This window comes from Lithobates pipiens, unplaced genomic scaffold (assembly GCF_037356315.1).
Source record: "Lithobates pipiens isolate NorthernLeopardFrog02 unplaced genomic scaffold, aLitPip1_a1.2 Scaffold_18, whole genome shotgun sequence".
Taxonomy (NCBI): Eukaryota; Metazoa; Chordata; class Amphibia; order Anura; family Ranidae; genus Lithobates; species Lithobates pipiens.
Window position 1 is genome coordinate 80,870,257 of NW_027507758.1, and position 26,946 is coordinate 80,897,202.

The 26,946-nt window shown below is 41.9% G+C and overlaps 1 protein-coding gene across 1 annotated transcript in view; it reads left to right on the forward strand.

The window, feature by feature from the left end:
• The window catches only part of EPHX1 (epoxide hydrolase 1), a 106,286-nt gene that overhangs the window by 27,811 nt on the left and 51,529 nt on the right, over positions 1–26,946 (forward strand). The window contains exons 2-3 of the mRNA XM_077485838.1: positions 14,393–14,577; positions 18,833–19,013. Of these exons, the coding sequence (XP_077341964.1) occupies positions 14,398–14,577; positions 18,833–19,013 (361 nt within the window). The 5' untranslated portion in view covers positions 14,393–14,397. The remainder of the gene's footprint in view (positions 1–14,392; positions 14,578–18,832; positions 19,014–26,946) is intronic.

The following is a 26,946-nucleotide window of genomic DNA, read 5'->3' on the forward strand; positions in this document are numbered from 1 at the left end:
ACACTACACTAGAGGTCGACCGATTTATATCCGCTGATATTTGTCATTTTTTAATTAATTGGCATCGGCCGATTGTGCTGATAAAAAGGCCGATTATATGTTCAGCGCAACTTACAAAAAACTTCTGTAATAGAAGTTAATGTAAGTTGCCTGAAGTTAATCAGTGAAGCGACTTTCCTCCTCTCTGGGCAGTCTGCCAAGAAAAGACCAAAGAGATACAATGTTTCTTCTTCAATGGACTGAACTCTGTGTGTAGAGTTCTCAGTTTGACCATTTAAAGACTAAATCTTTTCTGACACTTGTTGCTTACAAGTAAAAATCCTGTATTTTCTGCTAGAAAATCACTTAGAACCCCCAAAGATTATATATATTTTTTTAGCAGAGACCCTAGGGAATAAAATAGTGGTCGTTGTAATATTTTATGTGACGCGGTATTTGCGCAGAGGTCTTTCAAATGCAATTTTTTTGGAAAAAATACACAGATAAAAAAAAAAAAAAAAGAAAACGGTAAAGTTAGCCCTTGTTTTGAGTACCTGTTTTTGTGTATTTAATATTTTTTTTTTAATCCAAATTATACATACAAGTGAACTGATTGGGGGTTTGTTTTGTTTAAGAAATGTTTAAATGTAAAAACATTTTTTTATCACTTATTACTGAAGGCTGCTTTCACATTGGAGCGGGCAGGCGTTGACGGTAAATGCTGCTAGTTTTAGCTGTGCTTTACCATCATTTTAGCGGCGCTATTCAGCTGCTAGCGGGGCACTTATAACCTAGCTAGTGGCCAAGGAGGGGGTTAAATGCACTTGTGAAGCGCTGCTGCCAAATCGCATTGCAGGTGCTTTAGCAGTGGTGCCCATTCATTTCAATGGGCAGGAGTGGTGGAGGAGCGGTTTACACTGCTCCAAAGATGCTGCTTGCAGGATTTTTTTCTTTAATGTCCTGCCAGCGCATCTCCTCGTTGTGAGAGCACTCGGGGCTTTCACACAGACTGCAGGGGAACCGTCTTGAAGGCAATTTACAGGCACTACTTTTAGCCCAAAAGCGCCTGAAAAATGCCCCAGTGTGAAAGGTGTCTGACTTAGATTTTATGAGATGAAGGGGAAAAAAAAGGGGAAAAAAAAAATTGACCTAACATATCGGCCCAAAAAAATCAGCATCATATATCGGCCATCGGCTGCCACAATTTCTAAATATCGGCATTGGCCAGAAAAAAACCCATATCGGTCAACATCTACACTACACCATGTGTGTCTCACAGCCCACTCCCCATCAGTGTTGAACTCACCAAAAAATATTGCCTTACACTGTCGTGTTCGGCAACGGCATATTACCCATAAAGGGTTAAGCCAACGGTCTGCTCCACTCCACGCAGAATGGACAGGTAGATGCAATCACATGGGAAGAGATAAAAAGAAAGTCCCCACTAGTGTGATAACCTCAAACACACCAATGTTTATTCAAATAAAACCTTCATCCATTACACTTACATTATATATGAATAAAACAAGCATACAAGTATCAACCAGAGCGCTGAAGGAATTAGAAGTGAATATCAAGCTGGAGATATCTCACCACACTGCCCATACACTTGACAATTCAGTTTTGACATCTCTCATTGTAGTGAAGTCTTCCTACTAGTGGCCGCACAGCCACGCACCAATGCGTTTCGTCATCTTGACTTAATTCTGGGATTGGCTTTATGGCACGGCAACATTCCTAATATCCCAGAGACAGAAAACCATGGGTGTGGCAAGAAAAAAAATTTGAAATAAAATACTAAACATCACTAATGAAGAAATTTAAATCAAATTCAGTATTTAATCCTTTCGGTGTGAGTGTATTTAATAAAAAAAATCTATCTAGTCTCTCGTTTATATAAATCCCTTACTATATTGGACCCCCTCCAATTATAGAAGACCCTATCGATGCCGCAGAACTGCAGTAATGACAGGTCTCTATCATGTTCATTTTTAAAATGCAGAGAAACACTATGTTTAATAAAACCATTTCTAATGTTGGTGATGTGTTCTGAGATACAAATCCTCAGTAACCGTTTAGTGCGACCAACATAATACAACCTGCATGGACACCATAGTAGATATACAACATGCGTAGTATTGCAGGTAATAAACTCATCAATAATGTAATCATCACCCGCAATATGGGAATTGAACGAAGTGCAACCTCTATTGATAGTTTTAACAGTTCTACAGCATACACATTTCCTATATGGGGAAAAAACTTTTTGTAATTTTTGTAGTCCAGGTGGATCCAGTACCTACTTAACAACCTTATTCACAAAATTAGGTGCCTTCCTGTAAATTAATCTGGGATTAGGAGGAAGAACTGGACCCAAATATTTATCCACAGATCGTATATGCCAATGTTTTTGATATATGGCCTCTATTTCACAATATTGGTGATGAAAGCTTGATATAAAACCCCATTGATGTTGATCTGAAGAGATATTTTTAGCTGTATTCTCCTTGAATCTAGAAGTGGTAGCCACATTCTCAATGATATCATCCAGATGTTTTGGATCGTAGCCTTTTTGAATAAACTTTTCTTTTAAAACATTTGATTGTACAAAATAATCTCCATGCCAGGTGATGATCGCTTTTGACTGAAAGAAGAGCTATTTCTATCTAAAGTAGACCTTAGTATCCAATCTAGATCCCGCCTTTTGGATGGTGACCTTCAAAATATTAATGGAATCAGCACTCACTACATAATCCAAATGTTTATTATTAAGAGATGCTAGGAAGGAATAGACAGATTCGTCTGTTCCCTCCCATATAAATATAAGGTCATCAATAAACCTACGGTAATATTTTAATTCAGGTCGTTGTACATTGAAGACTTGTCTATCTTCCCACTCTGCCATAAACAGGTTGGCGATGCTGGGAGCAAACTTAGCTCCCATAGCAACTCCAACCTGCTGCAAAGAAGAAAAAATCAAGAGCTTTCCCAAAAAAAAAAAAAAAACCTTTGTGAATGTGGGATATCCTCTCTTTTACTCAAAGCCCAATTTAGGGTAATAGTGCATCATCATGTTGTATGATTGTGTACAACAAGGTTACATCTGCCATTATTAGAAAGGTACTGTAGGTTTTATTAATATTCCATTCTAACTTAAAGGGGTTGTAAAGGTTTGTTTTTTATTTTCTACATAGGTTCCTCTAAGCTAGTGCATTGTCTGTTCACTTGCCTTTTCCTTCGATTTCCCTTCTAAATGTTTTTTTTCTTTGTCTGAATATCTCACTTCCTGTTTCTCCTCAGTAAACTTTTCACCATCATCCGAGCTGGTGGTTAGTCAGCCAGAACAGCTTACTGAACAGCTTACTGAGGAGGAACAGGAAGTGAGAAATTCAGACAAAGAAAACAAAGAAAAAAAACATTTATAAGGGAAATGGAAGGAAAAGGAAAGTGAACCAACAATGCACTAGCTTAGAGGAACCTATTTAGAAAATAAAAAACAAACCTTTACAACCCCTTTAAGTGATATCAACAAATCCTTAGTGTCCCTCAAATAAGCCTTAGTAGATGTTACACTGGGCTGGAGGTACTTATCAAGATATTACCCCAATCTTGATGTCACCGAACCAATGTTGTTGACAATAGGTCTAGGAGGTGGTGTTGTGGCATTTTTATGGATTTTAGGGAGAGTATAAATAACAGGGATACAACAAGCACTCTGCACTAAATACCTTTGTTCGTTCTTGTTCAGAGCTTGATATCTCGAGCCCCAATTGATCAGTGCCGACGGCTGTTCCCTATACGCACTAGACTGCACTACACTGCATCCCAATACACTGCAGTGCCTAAAGATGAATGAAGTATAATTTTGTAACAATAAAGTTACAAAAAATAAAAAAGTATACAGTGCGATGCGTTCCAAACATGTGGCTGTGTTATCCCAATTATAATGCTGCTGTGGTATGGGTCCTAGTGTATCTATTTGTTTTTTTAGACTTTGATAGAGTGGGAAGGGTTGTGTCAAGTCAAACTATGTCAAGTTGTTATTGCTTTCTGTGTCCCCACTGGGGAGATTTTCCCTCTGTATTTGTGCTGGTAATCATGATCACCAAAAAAGAAAGTGAGGGGATATCCAACCGTCTAATTCCCCGTACACACGATCGGAAATTCTGCCAGCAAAAGTCCGATGTGAGCTTTTGGTCGGAAATTCCGACCATCTGTATGCTCCAAAATAAATCTGAAAAAGATTTTATAATTTTTCTTTCACTTTCACAATTATGTGCCACTTTGTGTTGGTCTGTGCTGCTCCTCCACTATGCAGGTCAGGGAGGTGATCAGGCTGTATTGTGTAACTTCAGGGGAAAAAAAGTCTGCTCAACAGCCTGGCTAAACTGTTTGGTAGGTTGGTGTATGCCCCAGGACTGGACGGATAGAATGCAAAACCTTTTACATATAAGAACAATTCCCATATGGGTATTTCAATGGCATGGTTAGCCACTTCTATCAACTGCAGCTTTAAATCTCTGTACGTTTCCATAACTGTAAATGGCATATGAAATTTTGGAGATTACTATTATCCTCAGAATTGACACATTCCACAATAATTGTATATTAGGAAATGTACAATCCAGAACATGCCTGAAACACAGTCTGCGTAAGTAAAGTATATTGTTTTAGTAGGAATGTTTTATAAAGGTCTCCTTCACTTAGGCCTGGTTCACACCTACTGTATGCGTTTTTTAGTGCGTTTTCAGTTTTACAGAAACACACTACAGTCGATGTAACATGGTTTCCTACGGGTCACGTTCACATTTGTGCATTTTATAGAAAGGGCCAGGGACTAGCAGGTTGTTTTTTGGTTCCTTAGGCTTCAATGGATCAAAAATGTGTATTCAAAAACACTAAATGCACCTGGAATATGCATAAACTGCAACCTGCATAGATGTGTGTGAACCAGGCTTTACTGTAGATAAACTGTGCCTCATAGGCATTACCAGGGCTTTTTGGCGTATAAAGTTGTTGCCCACCCAGGGCCCCCCTGCATCCATTTAGTCAGCTTTGCAGCAGAAACCTCTGCTCTGCTTCAGTATCCTATTGTGGTCAGTTATGTAGGCATTCTACTACCCTAGCAGACAAAGGGATTATTATCGGGCCTAGTGGCGGGGGTGGGGTCAGTTGGCTAGTCAATGAAGACCAGTCAGGTGTAATTACCTCTTTCACTCCCTTTATCCTAAGCTTCCATCACCACCTGTATAAGTTACCTCTGATCTGTGGGTGGGACTTGTAAAGAACCTTGCCACTGAACACTAATGCAAAAGGCAGTTTTGCAACTGCTCACTGAAGTAAAGGGGGCCTTGCCACTGCCAGACATGTAGAAAGGGCCTTGCCACTGATCACCAATGCAATGGGGGCCTTGTCATTGACTACCAGTTTATAGGGGAGCTTGCCATTGACCACAAATATTATAAGGGCCATGCTGCTAGGCACCAATGGTTGGGCATTGCCACTAACCACCAATGTGATGGAGCTTTCTTGCTAACCACTGATGTCTAGCTGCTAACCACCAATTAAATATCACTAAATATCAATGTAAACGAGATTCTGCCAGTAGCCATCATTGTAAAGGGGCCTTGCTCCGACTAACAATGTAAAATGGGGCCTTGCCACTGACCTCCAATGTTATGGAGGCCATGTCATCACCTCCAATGGAAGACTTATCTAATGAAGGCTACTCAATTAGCAGGCAGCTTTTGTCTCATGTACATAGTTAATTGTAGTGCAACTATATTCCTATTTGTATATTTTATTAGAATGAACCTTCTCAATCACATATTGCCCATTGTAACAGTGTGAGGCCCTTAAAAATAGTTCAGAATGACGTAAACTCACTTCAAAAACACATCTACCACGAGAGCTAATCACCCCCATATCACACCATATATGCCCAAACTTGCCCACTTTCTGGAAAAGTCCCACCTCCACATGCCAAGCAACTGAGTCATTTCAGTAAAATATACAAATCATTTTCATTTTTGTGAGTCTACAGAAAACAAAACACAGTGTGACTGATCCTCTGCTTAAACAACATTGTTCCCTCTAGCAAAGTGCCAAAATGCTTAAAAAAGCAAAAATAGATTCAAATAGTAATCCAAGACTTTCAGTAAAAAATATCTCACAAATGTTATTTGTTGTTAAAGTGGAACTCCAGGCAATCGGCTATATGCACAAATGAAATGCATACACCGATCAGCCATAACTTTATCACCACTGACAGGTCAAATGTGGAGCTCCAGCACCCCCATGATCCTTAGTACTTGTACTATATAAGTTGGATATTGTCCTAACTGTCCTCATACTTTTTTCTTTGAAATCTGTCATTTGTAACATGATCTGGTAGACAGGCAGTGGCCATCAAAGATGTTGGCATCTGAAGCCCACTCTGGTGTATTTACGGGATTCTGTGCAGCTGGCTACCCAGCATGCACCTCCCAATCTCGCGCCTGCGCAATAATGACACTGCATGACACACTTTTCTGATTACAGATTTCCATAGCAGTGGTGGAAGTTCCCGCCCCATTGTTATGGCAACCTGACAATCAACAGAGAACTCGGACGGGTAGGCAAGTGTGTTTGGAGAAAGGAGCAATGGAGGAAATGCCGCTGAATGCGTCACTTCCAGTCATGAAATCTCGTGATCGTACCTTCATTAGATGCCACGAAGACTCCTGGGATGGATGACATAGATATCCCAGGGGTCAACAGGCTGGGTTGATGATGTAGTCGCCTAGGTGGCCATGACCGGAAATCGTGGGGAAGACTACTGTTATGAAATTTTACCATATAAATATCCAAAAATAAAATCACTATGGGTGCACATCACAATGTGGGTAATTATTAACTGCTTTCGCACCGTCCACTGCACGTTTACTGTGACAGGTCAGCCCGGCTGTGTGCGAAACAACGTACCTGTACGTTGGTTCCGCCTTGGGGTCTGGGGTGCGCGCCACCAGCGATCTGCTCCCGTTGTGATTGGAGACAGCGGGTCACTGGGACCCGCTGATCATTTGCTGGAGAGGCAGAATGGGGTCTCCTTATGTAAATAAGGCAGACCACCGTTCTGTCAGAGAGGAAGAGAGAGATCTTGTGTAATCAGGAACACAGATCTCTCTCTTCCTCCAGTTAAACCATCCCCCACACAGAAATCACTCCCTAGGAGCACACTTAACCCCTTGATCACCACTGATGTTTACCCCCTTCCCTGCCAGTGTCATTTATACAGCGACAGTGCAATTTTTTTTAGCACTGATCACTGTATAGTTGTCACTGGTCCCCAAAAACTGTCACATAGTGTCCAATTTGTTCCACCGCAATGTCGCAGTCCCGCTACAAATCGCTGATCATCGTCCCAGTCTCACTGCACTTGCACGCCCGCGGGGGCATGCCACATGGCAATCGCAGGGGAACTGTGTCCCTGGGACATGGTGCAACCCTGATCTCGGTAAGGAGCCGATGATGTGACTCTTTATCCATATGATCGGCTGTGTCCAATTACAGCTGATCACATGTAAACACAGAAGTGCCATTTATTGCCTCTCCTCGTCTCACACTGATGGAGTGAGAGGAAAGGAGAGCCAATCACAAGCATCTCCTCACAGGGGAGACCTGTACAATCAGGGCACTGATCATCAGAGCTCTGATTATCTGTTCAGCCCTAACTGGGACCATTGGTGATGCTAGTCAGTGCCCATTGGTGATGGCAATTTGTGCCCATCAGTGATGCCATTCAGTGCCCATCAGAAATGCCAGTCGGTGCTGCCTTTCAGTGCCCATCTGTGCCTGCACATCAGTACAGCCTATCTGTGCCACCTATCAGTGCCCATCAGTGCTGCATATTACTGCCTTCTCATCAGTGCTCATAAGTACCGCCTTATCAGTGCCCATCAGTGCAGCCTCAGTGAAGGAGAAAAATTTACTTATTTACAAAATTTTCTGACAGAAACTAAGGAAATGTGTTATTTTTTTTTTTAAATTTCGGGATTTTTTTGTTTTTTTACCAAAAAATAAAAAACCCAGTGGTGAATAAATACCACCAAATGAAAGCTCTATTTGTGTGAAAAAATGATAAAAATGTCATATGGGTACAAGCGTTGCATGACAATGCAATTGTCATTCAAAGTGTGACAGTGCTGAAAATTGGCCTGGGCAGGAAGGGGGTAAAAGTGGCCAGTATTAAAACAGTTAAGGACACCTATTGCTGTATATGTTAATGTGCATTTATGTTTGATGTTATTTGTTTTAGACTTAACACATTGTTATATGGTAAATGTATTAGGCCTCTTTCACACGGGGCGGATCAGTAATGATCCGCCTCGTGATGATCCGCTCGCTCAGCGGGGATCGATCCGTTGTCCCCGCTGAGCCGGCTGCGGACAGGGCGGTCTCCGCACACTGTGCGGGGACCGCCCTGTCAGCTCTCCGCTCTCCTCTATGGGGATCGGATGAGCACGGACCGTGTGCCCGTGTTCATCCGATCCGCTCTGCAGACGGATAGAAAAATAGGATTTTCCTCCGTCTGCAGAATCGGACTGTTGCGGAGGCGGAGAAAATCGGGTGTCTGCGGATGTTCATCCGCAGACACCCGCTATCCCATAGGGATGAATGTATGCCCGTATTTCATCCGCAAACGGATGGATGAAATACGGACATATCATCCGCATGTGTGAAAGGGGCCTTAAGCTGTGATATATTGCAGTTTTTTTTTTTAATCAATATCTTTTTTTTAATGAAATTTTTCATAAGCAAACAATAAGGTAATAAAAATTGTTATGATAATTTCAATAAAGAACAATAATATATTGCATTGTAAATACCCGTTACCCCAACAGGGTTCACACTGTAACATGTATGTCCATTGTTAAGAAGTATACGTTAGATTAACAAATAACATTCACTTATTAATTAAAATATCCTAATTGGTAGAAGATTGCTCATCAAAAATAAAGCAAAAATGCAAAAGGAAATTGTATAATGTTTTGCCAAGCTCTCTAAGTTGTTCCAACGGAATTCCGCTGAAACTGTCTTGCATACACATGATCACACCAAAGTCCGATCGTCAAGAACGTGACGACGTACAACACGTGCAAAGGGACTAGAAAAAGGAAGTTCAATAGCCAGTAGCTAATAGCTTCCGTCTCGTACTTGCTTCAGAGCAAGCGTAATGTTTGGTCCGTCGGAACAGCATACAGACGAGCGGTTTTCCTGATAGGAATTGGTTCCGTCGAAAATATTTAGAACACGTTCTATTTCTAGGTCCGTCAGAATAAAATAAAAAATAAAAAAGTCTGAGGAGGCATACACACGATCGGAATATACAATGAAAAGCTTCAGTCTGGCTTTTTCTGTCGGACATTCCGCTCGTGTGTATGCGGCATAAGAAAAATGTGTTTTTTTCAAAATTGGTTGGATTTTTTTGTTTATATAGCAAAAAAAAAAAAAAAAAACTGGTGATTACATAGCACCAAAAGATAGCTCTATTGTGTAAAAAAAAAAATATCAGTTTCATTTGGGTACAGTGTTGCATGACCGAGCAAGTACCAGTTAAAGTAGCGCAGTGCTGAATATCAAAAAATGGTCTGGTCATAAAGAGGGTAAAACCTTCCGAAGCTCACGTGGTTAAAGTGATTGTAAACGATCACTTTGTAAAACAACCCATTCTGTTTAAAATAGAAATGAAATACAAAACATTTTTGTATAGATATACAAAAAAATCTGAATAGATTTTTTCCCCCTTCTTTTTAAATCCCTTCCTGAGCGGTGCACGCTGTTATACGTTGGCAGAATGACACGGGTGGGCAAAAGGGCGCTTGGATCGCTGTCATGTGAGTAGTAGCCAATCCCCTCACAGTTAGAATCACTCCATAGGACACACTTAACCCCTTGATCACCCTCTAGTGTTTAACCCCTTCCCTGCCAGTGTCATTTACACAGTAATTAGTGCATTTTTATAGCACTGATCGCTGTATAAATGACAATGGTCCTAAAATAGTATCAAAATTGTCCGATGTGTCCGCCATAATATCACAGTCATGATAAAAATCGCAAATCAGCGCCATTACTAATATAAATTTTTTTTTTTATAAAAATGCCATAAAACTATCCCCTATTTTGTAGACTCTATAACTTTTGCGCAAACCAATCAATATACGTTTATTGCAAATTTTTTTACCAAAAATATGTAGAATACATATCGGCCTAAACTGAGGAAACTTTTTTTTTTTATATATTTTTGGGGGATATTTATTATAGCAAACTTGTCACGCTTTTTTTGTTTATAGCGCAAAAACCCCCCCAAAAAACGCAGAGGTGATCAAATACCACCAAAAGAAAGCTCTATTTGTGGGGGAACAAGAATGTAAATTTTGTTTGGGTGCAACGTCGCACAACCGTGCAATTGTCACTTAAAGCGACGCTGTGCTGAATTGCAAAAAGTGCTCCGGTCATGATCCTTCTGGGGCTGAAGTGGATAACAAATGATCACATTCCCTCTGTTCTCAGTTGCATAATAGCTAGAAAAAGGAGAAGCAGCAGCCAGTGAATGGCTATGCAGAGGGGGCGTGTCAGGACAAGTCTGATCATTGGAGGAGAGCATACTGAGTTCCCAGCATAGCTAGAGAAATAACCACGGTGTGCTCTCCTGCTTAGCGCGGTCTGTTTTTAATAGGAAAGCAAGGGGACCAGCAGGGACACCAGGGATTCACACAAAGGAAGCAATACAAAGAGAACAGGATACTTTCTCATACGAGTACATGGTACAACAGGTACATATCAGGAATATGATGTGTTGGGGTAACAATTACTTTAAAGCAGAGGTCCGCCCTAAAAAAAAAAGAAAAAAAAATAGATAAAAATGCCCCTAAAAATCTTTAAAAAAAAAAGAAATTTGAAAAAAGAAAAGCCAGGGGCACAGAAAGGAAAGTACTATATTGCACAGATGAGAACCAATTATGATATAAAACAGATTTATCTGTCTTTGCTGGAGTTTTTTTTTACAGAGACCGACACAATCTCTAGCTGTCTTCTAATTTCCAGCATAGCGCTGAGAGTCCTCTTTCCTGGACACTTCCCCTATTATCTGAAGCGTAAACAAAATCAGCGGGGACTTCCATTTTCCCTCGATATGCCTTTGTTGTTCGGAGTTTTATTTGCACTGTGGTTTTATTGTGTGGGATTGTTTCTGGGCTCTCAGCGGCTCATAACAAGGTAACAATCTCCTCTGTGGGCTGAGGACTGTGAAGGTGAGGGGGCATCATCGTTATACATCTATGTGCTTGTCAGTTGCTCCTGATTTCCAGGATCATTGCCAAGTCTCAGAGATTTATTCTGGAAAGGTCTTGACTCTCAAAGTGTTTTATATTGACCATTGATCAGTGCTGCAAAAACATCCTCACTATATGCCCATTGTTGTTCTCAATTTATATTACCTTGATTTACCTTAAAGGGTATTGAATCTATAATAATGGTTTGGGGTCAGTTGTAGTTTGATTTTTTTTTTTTTAAGTTTATGGTTTTCAAATTTTTTTTTTTTCATACTACAGTATGTATTTAAAAGGTTGCTGTACAAATAAACATTTAATAAAAGGTACACCCATAACACTGGTAAGAATGAAGGGTTTTCTAAAGAAGAAGCTGTTTCCTATCAGACTGTCTCTCTCTTATTGAATCTCTTTATGAACAAAAAGGACAAACACAAGGAGAGATTTATTTAATTGAGTTTGTAATATTAGTTTCAGTTATTAATAGAGCCCAGCATTGTCAGATGCTTTTTTGGATGTATCTGTATACTGACTAATTAAGGTATTTCTCTGCTCAGAGAGCAGGTTGGGGTATGTCCCTCCTCATTCAGCTATATCTATCTATATATCAGGGATGCGCAGTCAGGGGAGGCAGGTGAGGTAGGGCCATGAACGTAAATGTTTTTTTTTTTTTTAAATCGAGCTTCGAGGGTCGTAGCTCGGCGACCTGGGGTCATAGAGACCCTCAATTTGGGGTGTTAACCCACCACTTGTAAACGACCTATGGTTCCAGAGATATGGGGCTCCTTGCGCAACCTGTCAGAATCGAAATAAAGAGTGGCCACTTTAAATACAAGGTGACATGCCCTGTTTGCAGCAGACTGAGAGGTTGAGCTCACAATGCCTCTCTCACTTCTCGTCAGAGGCGCTGAGCTCAATGAACAGCTTGGAGTCTTGGACCAATGGTAAAGTAAAGTTGGGTATCAATTTACTCGGCGTCACATCATCTTTCACAATATAAAAAAAATGGGCTAACATTACTGTTGTCTTATTTTTTAATACAAAAAATATATAGATATAGAAATCTATAGAAAAAATGTATTTTTTCCCAAAAAAGTGCGCTTGTAAGACCGCTGCGCAAATACAGTGTGACAGAAAGTATTGCAACGACCACCATTTTATTCTCTAGGGTGTTAGAACAAAATATATATGTTTGGGGGTTCTAAGTAATTTTCTAGCAAAAAAAAATTATTTTAACTTGTAAGCAACAAGTTTGAAAAATAGTCCTGGTCTTAAAGTGGTTAAAATTGCACACACTTATTGAATGGCACCAAACTTCAGTACTGATAAATGTCCAATAGGAGACGCTTTAACATTTTTTACAGGTTACATGTTTAGCGTTACAGAGGAGGTCTAGCACTAGAATTATTGCTCTCGCTCTCTGTATGTGTATGTATGTACCTGTGTGTATCTGGCTCTGATACTAGCCAGTGCCTCACCAGCCACTGACCTCACCGCATGTCCCTGATATATATATATATATATATATATATATATATATATATACTTGTGAAACATGTATGTTATGTAGATGATGTTCTAGCCTTAGGAAGGGCTTACTTTGTACTTTGCCCGAAAGCTAGGTATTTGGAACACAACATGTAACCTTGTCTATTTTTGGACTCAGAATAATAATAATAATAAGTGCAGCAATCCTTGTTTGAATATATATATATATATATATATATATATATATATATATATATTTTGGCACAATCAAAAGATCAGTGAATTCTGGCGCATGGAGGATGTGTACACAGCTGATGAGAATGAGGATAAACGGTTCTAAAATAGATGGGGCAAAAAGCCCAGTCCATGGAATGTTTTACAGTATATAAAATTCCTTATGGATTAAGCAATGTAGGTTTCAGAGTGTGTCCAGCTCTGTAGAGTACAATCAAAGGAAGGGGGGGGGGGGGGGGGTGGTTGTGCCGCCTAAGTGCAGTATTGAAAGCAAGATTTTATTCACACTTCACACTAGGCAAAAACACTCAGAGTATCAGCAAGAAACGTGCTTATCGTGTAGTAGGGGTATGTTGCTTACCTCTGTCCTACAGGCTCTGCTAGGTCTAGATAGCTAGGAGATGGCGGAGAAGGGCATGGAGGCCCTGCAGATTCAGGAAGTCCATGCCAACCTGACATCACTAAGAGGAAGCGAGAGCCAGATGTGGGTCAGGTTGTTAAAGGGGGCTTCCAGATTCCGATAAGCCCCCCCACTCGCAGACCCCCACAACCACTGGCCAGGGTTGTCGGAAAGAGGGTCTTGTCCCCATCAATATTGGGACAAGGTGCTTTGGGGGGGGAGATCCTTGTTGAGGGCATGAGACCTGGTATGGTTCAGGTGGGAGGCGTTCACTCATCAGGCTGCTTGCTTGGATAAGGGTCTGGTATGGATTTGGGGGATGAGGGGACCCTAAGCCATTTTTTTTTTACATTTTGTCATGGGGTTCCCAAAGGGCCTGATAATATGGATTGGGGGGGACCCCATGCTGTTTTTTTTTCTCAATTTTTTATTGCTGGCGATTATTTTGTGTACATTTAGCTGTCAGGGGGGAACCCCGCTGACAGCTGATGAGTCATCCATTGTTAAGGATGTGGTGGCTGGCTCGCCAGCCCACTTCTTAACAGCCAGCTATTCGCTGACTGTCGCTAGCAGTGACTGGAGCTGTTAGCTTTGTTTTTTTTTTCTTGCCAAAACGCTGGTGCTCCAGAATGCCCAGTTTTTTCTGACATTAATCTCTCCTGCCACAAAATGCTGCTAAAAGCCTATGTGTGCATGAACACATAGAATATCAAGCAGGGGAGTTTAGTGGCAGTAAAACAAAAAAACACCTGATGTCCCTAACAGTAGCGTAAAACGCCCAGTGTACATCAGCCCTTTTTAGTGTCTTTTGAAAGATCCCCAGCTTTTAAAACTCTAAATCCTGTATGTAGTAAAAATGTCACAATTGGTTGGAAGTGTATATGGGGCACTAGCAAAGGCACATAGTTGAAGCATCAATGTTCCTGGAAACAATTTAACCAGTTGGCCTGAGGTCCACTGACTGTGTGATTATTTCTTGTAGGTAAAATGCTTTTTGAAATTGTTGGAGCGCTGGTGGTCGGGGCTCTCCTCTACCACTTTGTCTTCAGGAAAACGGACGACACTTTGCCGATGGGAGATGGATGGTGGGGACCTGGGCAGAGACAAGATGATGATAACGAAGATATCCGTCCTTTCAAAATTGAGACTTCAGAAGAGGAGCTAAATGTAAGCTGATTTCAAGTGCTGTATCTAATGACAAGTACATAGTAGAACATATACACTATATTACCAGAAGTATTGGGACACTTGCCTTTTCATGCACATGAACTTTAATGGCATCCCAGTCTTAGTCCGTAGGGTTCAATATTGAGTTGGCCCATCTTTTGCAGCTATAACAGCTTCAACTCTTCTGGGAAGGCTGTCCACAAGGTTTAGGAGTGTGTCTATGGGAATGTTTGACCATTCTTCCAGAAGCGCATTTGTGAGGTCAAGCACTGTTGGACGAGAAGGCCTGGCTCGCAGTGCCCACTCTATTTCATCCCAAAGGTATTCCATCGGGTTGAGGTCAGGACTCTGTGGAGGCCAGTCAAGTTCCTCTGCCCCAAACTCGCTCATCTATGTCTTTTTGGACCTTGCTTTGTGCACTGGTCCAAATCATTTGGTGGAGGGGGGTATATGGTGGTGGGTTGTTTTTCAGGGGTTGGGCAACGCCTTAGTTCCAGTGAAGGGAACTCTTAAGGCGTCAGCATACCAAGAGATTTTGGACAATTTCATGCTCCCAAGTTTGTGGGAACAGTTTGGGGGGTGGCCTCTTCCTTCCCTTTCTGCCTTTGCATGTAAAGGCGGGCGTCCAAATACTTTTGGTAATATAGTGTATCTGTGGATGTCCAGGCATTTCATCTGATACAGTACCAGTTAGAGGGATGCTTTTGCAAAGAGTCATAGACAATTAATGCAGAAAATTACTTTATGAGAAATGGTTTGGTCCCCTGTCTACACCAATCCTTGACTTTCCATCTGTCTATATATGTTGGTCTGGAAAAGGGAGAACATAGGAGAGGTTACAGCTGATTCTGGAAGGCCCATAGGGCTTACCTAACCATTTCCAGAAGCTCTTTCCATTACTGCCTGTCACCTTAGGTTAAGTTATGATGGTTGGGTGTTTTAGGTGCAGGAGATAATAGGATAGGCATGTTAACATGGTGGTATGTGTGTGTCAAAGTGTGACTTTCACAAAAACTTTATTTTTGTTTTGTATAGAGCATGGGAAAGATTTGTATTGCTCCTTGGTTCCAGTTGCAGGATTTTTCTTTCATCATTGGAGACCATGTTATCACTATGACAGGAAGTATGACAGGAAGTGGTGTGAATTCACGTCATTGGATTTGATTGACAGCAGAGGGAGCCAAAGGCTGCGGTGCTATCAATCTATCCAATCAAGAGCCGAGAACCCCGGGCAGAGAGGTACAGCACATCTCCGCTGAGGGAACGTAGGGGGTCGGTCAGCGTCAGAAGTTTTTTCACCTTAATTCATAGGATGCATTAAGGTGAAAAAACACAAGGGTTTACAACCCCTGAATTAATTTTTCCCTTTTTAGGGTTTTTCCCCTCTGTTTTCACCCGGTGATCTGGCCAGTAACACACCTCCTGTCATACAATGCCCCCACTCTGGATGAATAAGCACAGGGGGCACAACAGACAGCAGCATTGTCAGTCTAGGGGGGGAAGGGAGTGTTAGATGTACTAGCCAATTTAAATACACCAATGAATTAATGCCAAACTCCAGCTCATACTTTATAATCAGTTACAGCAAACTGTTTTCTTTCATCTTTTTTTTTGGGTAAAGGTTCTACATGAATAAATAAAACATATACACACGGTCGGACAAAGTTGTCGGAAAATTCCATCGTATGTAACGTGATGACGTTATTTCGTTACGACGGAACTACGTTCAGGCTAGTAGCCAATAGCTTTGGTCTAGGAATTTGATCTGAGCATGCGTGGCACTTTGTCCGATCGGAATTCTCTAAACACAATCGGACAAAGTCCGATCGGATCATGTTGTCGGAAAGTTTTATAGCCCAGCTCTAAAACGTTGTCCGTCGGATATTCTGACGGAAACAGTCTGATGGAGCCCACACACAGTCCGACAACACGGTCCAGTCGGACATTTTCCGTCGGAATGTCCGACTGTGTGTACAAGGGCTAACAGTTCCTTCACTTCCACTACAATTACTTCTTGTAGTTCTTCAGCCCACTGAGCTCCCAGTCTCTCTCACTAGACTAGACAATTTTCTGCCACAGAATCCCTTGCGCTCCTCCAATCTTCACCGTAGTATCTTCCTCAAGCGCCACCCCCGCTTCCCTGCTGGGTCCCTAGATTAGCACTCAAGATACTTCTCAAGCTTCATCCCACTGGCCTGCTCAGTCCCTGACTTGACACACAAGGTTGCTCTGCAAGCGTCACCTCCGCTGTCTGGGTCCCTGGCTTGATACCCACTCAAGTTTCCAGATTCTTCACCGTCCCCGGTTGGCGAGAATACGGCTCAGTTACTTGCTTCCGTTACTCACTGTGGTCCCTGGTAATAGGGTAGTTGGCCCCTTAGTGGCGAGAGCTTCCCCTCTACCTCTGGCCAGTGTTAATTTTGGCAGCAAATTTAGATTTAGTTTTTAGTCTTAGGACTAAAATGGCATTTTAGCTTTAGTCCCATTTTAGTCTTCTGCAATTGTTTTAGTTTTAGTCGTATTTAGTCGACTAAAATCTCCAGTACATTTTAGTCGGCTAAAACTAATTTTAGTCGTCTAAAATAAGTTTAAGTGAATTTAATCCTCTAAAATCGAATGGGTGTAATTAAATTAAATTGCATTGATTAACATTTCTCTACAATTTCCAAATGTATTATATACTCCTGCAGTGAGAGATCTAATATGTTATTATTTATAGTATTGAGGTATGAACATGCACTACAGACCAGTGTTAATTTTGAAGTCAAATTTAAATTTAGTTTTAATCTTGGTCTTTTGACTAAAATGCCATTTTAGTTTTAGTCATATTTTAGTCATCTCAAATGTTTTCATTTTAGTCGACTATAATAGTAATAATTTAGTTGACTAAAATGTTTTAGTAGTTTTAGTCAACAGAATTAACACTGCCTTCGGCCACGACAGGTTCTCAAGCAGAACAGTCACTTCTGGTTGGACTGCAAGCCACGTTCCCAACCCTGTGCTGCTCTCTTCCTTCTGGATAGACCCTCAGACAGCCTAGCAGCCAGATGTACCCAGGATAGACCCCATCTCTGGCCTACCAGCCTGGGCAATACAACACACATCCACCCAGACAGCCATCCAGGTGGCACAGAACCCCTATCACCTGACTCCACCCAAATATATAGGCTCTCCCAGCAGGCCAAGGGATCCAAGAAAACCCCTGTCCACTGGCTGAGATACCCCATATATCCATATTCTGACCTTGTATTGCCCTTCTCTTATCTAATGCCACCAGGTACCCGGTCACCTAGTGGCAGGAGAGAAAAGTGCAGCGGTGCCAGACTTAGGAAGAAATCAGTTGATCCCTAACAATTAGCCAAGGTAGCTACTCCTGGCAGGTAAATTTAGGAGCAACCCTCCCTAAACTCAAGGGTGCTACACCAGTATATGGACAGGCTAGGGTAGTAATTAGACAGGTGCTCTCCTGAGCAGTTCAGTATCCTCTCAGTAGATTGGTGACATCTGATCGCCCCCCGCACACACACACGGCCCCCCCCCCTTACTGGAGGACAGGACGGAGACAGCGGAGAGCAGACAGAGCAGAGAGCCCTCTGTCCCGCCACAGTACATGGAACACCCCCTCTATGAGAGCCGTGCATGACAAGCCCCTGCCCTCCTGTGCAGCCCGACCCCCTCCTCTGCTCACTGGCCACCAGGATCCCATCCTCGGTTTCACACTCCGATCCTCGCAGGCAAACTAAAGTTTCCATGCTGCACCTTCTCTTCAATGGGGCATAAGTTTTAGTTTGCCTGCTGGAGGGACAGGTATTTTAAAAATCCAAGTCCCCAGAGAGTGACCGGGGATCTGGATTTTGCCAGCCCCCTACCCTGGCACCATAGGCAGCTGTCTGACCTGCCTATTGCTGGAGCCCACCCTGCGTGGACATCAGATCAAGAATCTGCCAGAGAGGTGTAAAAGATGCTTTTGGCCCTCTTGGAGTAAGATCTAGGTAGGTATAATGATTTATTGGGGGGGGGGGGGGGTGGTGGAAGTTGTTCTCCAGAATGCTCCGTCTCTCCATATTTTTATTATGTTCTTTAACGCAAATCTTCTCAGTTTTCAGCTATGAGTGTAGTGTCACCTTCATATTGAATATTGTTGATGTTTCTTCCAGCAGTCTTGAAAGCTCTTTTAACATTATTGGATCAGTAAACAAGATGAATAAGTATGATGACTATAGATTATTTTTCACTTATTATGTGTCTCTTGCAGGATTTGTTCCACCGGATAGATCAGACCCGTTACACGGAGCCACTGGAGGGCAGCCGCTTCAACTATGGCTTCAACTCCATCCACCTGCAGAAAGTGGTGTCTTACTGGAGAAATAAATTTGACTGGAGGAAACAACTGCAAGTTCTCAACCAATACCCACAATTTAAGACCAAAATTGAAGGTATGCCATGTCTGGTAAAGAGCAGATACATGAAAAAATATAAGAAGACTGCTAAGGTTAGCCTGTGAATCGAAAAGGACTATTCGTTTCGGTCAAATTTCTTTAACGTTCTTCAACATTTATAATAGTAAAGTGGCCTCACTTTAACCACTTTCAGACCGGACCATTTTGCTGGCTTAAGACCAGACCACTTTTTGCGATTCGGCACTGTGTCGCTTTAACTGACAATTGCGCGGTCGTGTGACGTCCTTTTTTCCCCACAAATAGAGCTTTCTTTTGGTTGTATTCGATCACCCCTGCGTTTTTTATTTTTTGCGCTATAAACAAAAATAGAGTGACAATTTTGAAAAAAACGCATTATTTTTTACTTTTTGTTATAATAAATGTCCCCCAAAAATATATAAAAAAAATTTTTTTCCCTCAGTTTAGGCTGATACATATTCTTCTACATATTTTTGGTAAAAAAAAAAACGCAATAAGCGATTATTGATTGGTTTGCGCAAAAGTTATAGCGTTTAAAAAAATGAAGGATAGTTTTATGGCATTTTTATTAATATTTTTTTTTTAAGTCGTAATGGCAGCAATCAGCAATTTTTATTGTGACTGCGACATTATGCTGGACACATCGGACATTTTTGACACATTTTTGGGACCATTGTCATTTATACAGCAATCACTGCTATACAAATGCAGTGATTCCTGTGTAAATGACACTGGTAGTGAAGGGGTTAACCAGGAGGTGGCAGTGTAAAGGGTTAAGTGTTTCTAGGGGCGTGTTACTAACTGTGGGGGGCTGGGCTTTGTTTTAGTGAACACTGATCTCTGCTCCAATCACATGGAGCAGAGATCAGCGTCACTTATTGCTAGGCAGAACGGGGGAGATGCTGTTTACAACGGCATCTCCTCGTTCGGCCGCCCTGTGAGACAATTGCGGGTATGCCCGTGGCGATCAAGTCCTCGGGACCTGCAACCAGACTCACGGGGGCCCCGACCAGCACGCGAACGCGCCACCGGTGGTATTTAAAACTGGACGTACCTGTATGCCAATATGCCTGCCATTGCCATTCTGCCGACGTACATCGGCATGCGACGGTCGGGAAGTGGTTAAAAAACAACATATGCTGTACCTCGGCAAAGTTCCACAATAACTTCTTAGATCATGCCATCTACTTCATGCAGCTTCGTGTGATGGGGGTGATGCTGCAGTCCTGAATTTAAAGCAGCGTTGTCCCCTCATGTAGGCAGTCGGTGTCTGCTTGCACCATAGTGGACTGGCAAGATTAGCATTGTCACTGTTGATTTACAGGCCTGTAGCTTGTCAATCAACACCTGGTCAACCTAGTCCTTTCCACTACTTTCTGGAATCAGGGTAGGTGAAGGAAATCTTTTTTTATTTATGAGGCTTGTGCATCACATAGTAAATGAATCGGAGACCTGTATAGACTGTCATACAGGAGCTTAAAATTGTATTTTAAAATATTTGCTAAGTTTGTTTGGCTTTTCAGTAAGGATTTAGATACGGCCTGTATGCTTGTGAACACTGCGTATGTATGTAGTTGAAAGGTCAGTTCAAACTTACTTTGCCAAGAGAAGAAAAGGGGTGTGTTCAACACTAAAGAAGACTACCACCCCAAGTAGGTAAACGTTGGGAGAGGGGGGTCACGGCTGTCATGCTGACGTAAATGGGCAACTGGGTGGGGGATTCAAGGTTAGTCTAGGTTTGGGGGTTAGGAAAGGTGTGCAGGTGCACTTCTCACTAAATGTACAAGTGCCATTTTTTAATTATTGACCTGACTTTTAGAGCATCATATGTTGCTGGGATAGAGGCAGCCACGTAAGACATGGTGATTAGGTCTGAGACCCAAGCTGCAGATGACAACAATAGCAATTTGTTAGGTGTAATCTCATCACCTTAGAGCTTTGCTTCAGTAAAAAATTTTTGGCAGGGCAATTTAAGGTTTTGGATATCCTGGCCTACTTTGCAGATTTAGGTTTTCCTGTGTTATTTCTCTTGTTATTGTCTTTTTAATGATATAAAATAAGACTCAAGCAGGAGAGTTTTTTTTTAGACTTATAGAGCTTTCTTTTGGTGTTTTTTAATGCACACTGATGTCCCCCACCAGCCAAAGAACTGAGAAAGCATATGACTGCTAATTGCTCAGTGCTTGGTCTTCTCGAAGTGGAGAACGGTGACTGTCGGTCAGCACTCACTCACTGGAGAGCCCGGCCGTGAAGGGGGTGGGCAGCAATTGGCTCAGGATCTCAGTTGCATGCTGAGAGGCTGAGCCAGTTCCTGTCAGGCATCTGGGTAAATCCAGACATTATTGTCAGGCTCTTTCGAACACTCCGAAGCAGCTTTGTGGGTTTGGTTCATATGAGAGCACAAGTAAGTGCACTCCTATGACCCACAAGAGAAGAATAGGCAAAAAAGCTTTGGCCATACGTTTCTTTTAAGAGCTAAAGGTTCATTATAATATAAATCCAATATGTATATTCCCTTGGGCATAGTGTGAGTGCCCCTTTAAATGTTGGTGGTCATTGGTGTATGTGCTCCTAAGACCCCTTTCACACTGGGCGCTTTACCGCTGTTATAGCGGCACTTTTGGGCCACTAGCGGGGCCCTTTTAACCCTCGCTAGCGGCCCAAGATAGGGTTAATAGCGCCCATCTTGTGACGCTGCTGAAGTGCTTTGCGGGCACTTTGGCAGCGCTGCCCATTAATTTCAATGGGCATGGGTGGTATAGGAGTGCTCTATACAGTGCTCCCGCATTGCCCCAAAGTAAAAGTACTCGGGCTTTCACACTGGGGTGGTTTGAGGTGCGCTTTCTGGCGCTTTACATGCCCTATTTTTAGCACTGAAGCTCCCCACTGTAAAAGAGGTCTTAGTGTTGGTAATCAGTGGTGAGTGCCCCATAACTGTTGGTAGTCAGTGGTTTTATTTTGCCCATAACATTGATAAGTATGCCCCCTCAATATGCCGCCTTGACCAGTGAACCCAATGCTCAGTGTGCCCCCTTTCACTGGCTTTTCAGTGAGAGCAGTGTTGTTAATTAGTGAAGAGATGCAATCGGAGGCCATGATTAGTTCATAGCTATTACAAGGCAAAAGCCACACTGATTGGCTCTCTGCATTATGTTTGTGATCAAGCTGTCATGTTTTCTGCAGCATTGTTTACAAACCTACTATTTTTTTTTTTTTTTTACAATAGTGCAGTAGTAAGATTGTTAAAAAATGCAAGGTTTTAAACACGCTTATAGCATTTTTATTTATAGCATTATTATTATTTATTTATTTTTGTTCTGGAGATCCTGGTGTAGATATTGCCAGCTCTTTAAAACTGAAGTGGGAACGTTGACTATAATCACATGATCTATCAAAGTAATGTAATTGGAAAATCTTCTAGCTTTCCTTGACCTGTGCAAGACAGTCTGAACGTATCCTAGCAAAAACACAACTTCTGTTGCAGAGGATGCTCATAATTTGACCTTGAGCTCTGTATAGACTTCTAGGAACAGGGAACCAATTGCACGAGAATGGAAATTCGGGAATATCGTACGGAAAAAGAGCTGTTTGCCATGGTTGCAATAAAGAGAAATTTAATTGCTGTGCAATTTCAGAAAACCAGAGGCTGTAGATTGTGAAAGTGTTCATTTTTAACTAATTATATTGCACAACAGCTTGTGTAGAATTTCGATTTCTGTACTGATATTTTTTAATTTAACCTAATAATATCAAACAAAATATTAAATATAATTTTTTGTCCAAAATTATGCTTTAAGCTGTCCATAGGCTGCGACATGGGACATTTAACTTAATGAGTGTAATCGGATCATCTTGCTTGTCTCGCCGTTATCATTTGTTACTTTTGCTCTAGTTTTTCGTTGTACATCCAGGGGGGATAATACATGTGGGATATATGCAGGAATTTAATTAAACATGATTCAGCCAGAATTAGAGATGGCCTGGACTTATAAAAATAGATCACGCTTAATTACATTTAATATGTGCCGCTTCTCCTGTCATCTCCGTTTGATGTGTATATTTGTCACACGGCAGCTGTCTGCACACTTAAAGTGGACCTATCAGATATATTTTATATTTATATGTTAGGTGCAGCATTCTAAATGTTGTCAAATGCCGCGTACACACGATCAGAATTCCGGACAGAAAAAGACAGATGAGAGCTTTTCATCGGAAAATGCGACCGTGTGTATGCGCCATTGGAATTTAGCTGTCCGAATTTCTGCCAGCCAAAAATTGATAGCATGTTCTCAATTTTCCCAACGGAAAAACTTTCTATCGGAAATTCCGATCGTGTGTATACAATTCCGACATGCCAAAAATCACGCATGCTCAGATTCAACCACAAGACGGAAGCTATTGGCTACTGGCTATTGAACTTCCTTTTTCTAGTCCCGTCGTACGTCTTGTACGTCACCGCGTTCTAAACGATCGGAATTTGGTGTGACTGTGTGTAGGCAAGACAGCTTGAGCGGCATTCCGTCAGGAAAACCATCAGAGCTTTTTCCGACAAGAATTCTGATCATGTGTATGCGCATAAGTGTAACACTCCTGGGTATTTATTACATCTCGGAGTACTTCACACAGACAATGCCTTCATCTGCTTTTCTGCCCAGAAGGAAGATGCCATCTTTGTTCAGGCATTAAGAGTAAGCAACCACTTCCTGGACTGAAATGCTGGTGCAGAGATAACTCATGTAAATACTGGTGCCCCTGCAGTTCTTTAGTTCATAAATGTCTGACAGAGATCAGCCCCCCGCTGCAGCCTCTCACCTGACTTGCTACAAAGTTGCAATCTTATTACTGATGAGAGGAAACAGAGGAAATGCTTCCTCCTGCCTGCAGCAGAGTTATATCATCTCAGCCTAGGCAAATTCACTCACCTGGGGCTCAAAGATTTATTCTTTTGACTTGTAGGTTACTGAGAGGTTCTCGTAAAGAGGGCCTCCTCCAACAGTGAGATCAAAAAATCCAGCATGGCTGCCATAGAAATAGCAATGTGTACATTAAAGTGATTGTAAAGTCTCGTTTTTTTTCCCTCTAAAAATAATAAACACGTTATACTCACCTGCTTTGTTGCAGTGGATTTGCACAGAACAGCCTGGATCCTCCTCTTCTCGGGTCCCTCTTTTGTGATCCTGGCCCCTCCCTCCTGTTCAGTGTCCCCACAGCAAGCAGCTTGCTATGGGGGCACCCAAACTGAATTACAGCTCCCTGTGTCCATTCAGACACAGAGCCCCAGCCCCCCTCTCCCCTGATTGGCTAGATGACTTTGATTGACAGCAGTGGGAGCCAATGCCGCCACTGATATGTCTCAGCCAATCAGGAAAGAGAATCTCGGATGGCTGAGACATTCGCGGACATTGCTGGACAGCGATGGAGCTCAGATAAGTATTAGGGGGGCAGGGGGGGGGGCTGCTGTGCACAGAAGGCTTTTTATACTTTTTACCACTGACCACAAAACGCTCCTATCCTGAATGCAATTCTTCTGCGTTCAGGAGAGGGAGGTTGAACCTCACCTAACCACAGCAGCTCTTAAACTAAGCCTATGTGTAGATTGACGGGGCTTTTATGGAGTTGAGCTTAAGAGTTTTGGCAAAAAAAATGCCAAAAGCTCCTAAACTCAAGTATAGGAGCTGCTAGAGTACATGAAGCCTAACAACACACAGATATGAAAATCCAAAGAATAGCTTGAAACTATATCATCCACTCATATCTGTCCATCTTGTTTTGGGTGGACTGACCTTTTAAATTAATTATAAAGTATGCCTTTCGATACTTGGAAAAATCTTGCTTTGCTGTTTTCCCCCCAACAGTTTTCCAGGGGCCCCCAGACGCCTTGGTGAAATGTCATGTTCTGGTGCTGAAAAATTTTATATGAGTGATTTCACAGTTCAGCCTCACTGTTGCTTTTGGATGTCACACATGTTTGTATAACAGTATTTGTGTGTTCCATGAATTGCAGCTGATAAAAACTGGCGCCTTGTGAACAGTTATAGACCAGACACACATTCCTTACAGTCCAGCTGACGTGGGGTTAATTGCTGTCCAGTTGTAAGTGCCAGGGTGCATCAGGGGCCAATGGCAGCAAATCATTTGCGATTGGTGCTAAGCTATCAGTGCTGTGAGATCTAGTGCAGGGAACCTGAGGACTGTTTTGAAACTGTTAAGGTAAGTACCCACTTTACAAGCTGCGCACTCAGGGCCCAAAAATATTCCTGAAAATATAATCCTTATTAGCCACAAAGGAAAAAATCCACGTTATGTGCACCACATGTCTTTACTAATCCAGAAATACATTTAAAAAAGTAGCAGTGACATCATTTTCATGATGTCATGATGGCAGCACTTTCATTTTATAACATCAGTATTGTAATACCATTACAAACAATAGTTATTATTGACAAACCTATATATTCTCACTTGAAAAAACTCTTTATGTTGTGAGTGCTGCCTGTCTGGCCACCTCTTTCCACAACTTCCTGGATTCCCTGCATGCTTTACAGGCTCTCCTGTTCTTTACTTTTAATTTGCTCGAACTACATATCCCATGGAACCTTGCTGCCTGCAAGCTGTGATTCCTGTCTTGACTCCGTCTCCTGAAGCTCCTCCTCTCAGCACCTCAGTAGTTCAGAAGGCAGGCTCTGTGAAATGGGTGACACAACATTGGCTACTCACAGGGCATAGTGACTATGTGTCACAGAATTCAAGGTATATAATGTATGGGGATTAAAAAAGTAATTTTTTTTTAATTTTATCTTTACCTGGTGATCCAACTAGTATGTTGTTTTTTAAAAAGAACAGGCTGTTCCTTCAGGTGTATCAGTTACTGGGTTGAGACAAACCATTTAACACTGAGAGAGGTTCTTACAATGATCATATTTTATTTATATGTATGCAAAACCTTATCCCCAAAAGGACAAACATTGCTGTTACTGTTTATAAAGTATTAGCTGAAGTTCAACTTCAATTTATTAGTGTATCTAAATCTGCTAGTGCATCTAACACTCCCCTCCCCCCCAGACTGGCAGTGCTGCTGTACAAAGGGTCCCCCTTGTGCTCCTTCATCCAGAGTGGGGGCACTCCAATACAAGGGGGGGGGGGGGGGTGTTACTGGCTAGGCATCAGGTGAAAACGGGGAAAAAAGCCTAAAAAAAATAATTGATGCAGTCACCGCATCTAATGATTGGTTAGCTGCAATACATTACATTTTGTTTCTTTGTTTTTGGGTTTAAAGCTGCTTTAATAGAAATGGCTAGAAATAATTGTTACACAATATGGAAATTAATATACGATTTTACATTCTGACCATAGATATGCTTTAAAGTAGGAATACACATGTCTCTTGTATATGTTTAGCCCAGAGTGTTAGGGAGAGGTTAGCTAAAGTGTTATGGATTAAAGTAGAAATCCCACCGTCATTTTTTAGTTTATGTTTTGGACAGAGTGGGAAGAGGTTTTTTTTTTTTCACTTTTTATTTTGTCCCCTAGAAGCCCTTTAGGTGGGCTTTAATGATTGTGGCTTTTTTTATCATGTCACTGTTGGGATTGGCTCTCACAGTGGTCACATGATTGGGAGCCTGTCCCACTGGCTCCGAATCAGAAGCCTTGACTGAGAGCTGTCGATCACAGCACACAACCTAATGCCTCAGAGGATTTAGCTGTGTTGACTGCTGTGCATTAAAGCTCATCTTAGTTCTCCACCATTTATATGCATTACGTGGTCAGGAAAAGGTTAAAGGAGAATTAGGGGCAAAGCTCTTTTGGCCCTACTTCTTCTGTAGGTCACTTCATTCTGCACTCCTGTGACCCGTTTTCAGCCAACTCCGGGCTAAAGTCAACTACTGGCTGACATCAGTTAGCTGGTCCAGCTTCTGTATTTATCCAGACTTTAATGTTGGGATCCAACCAG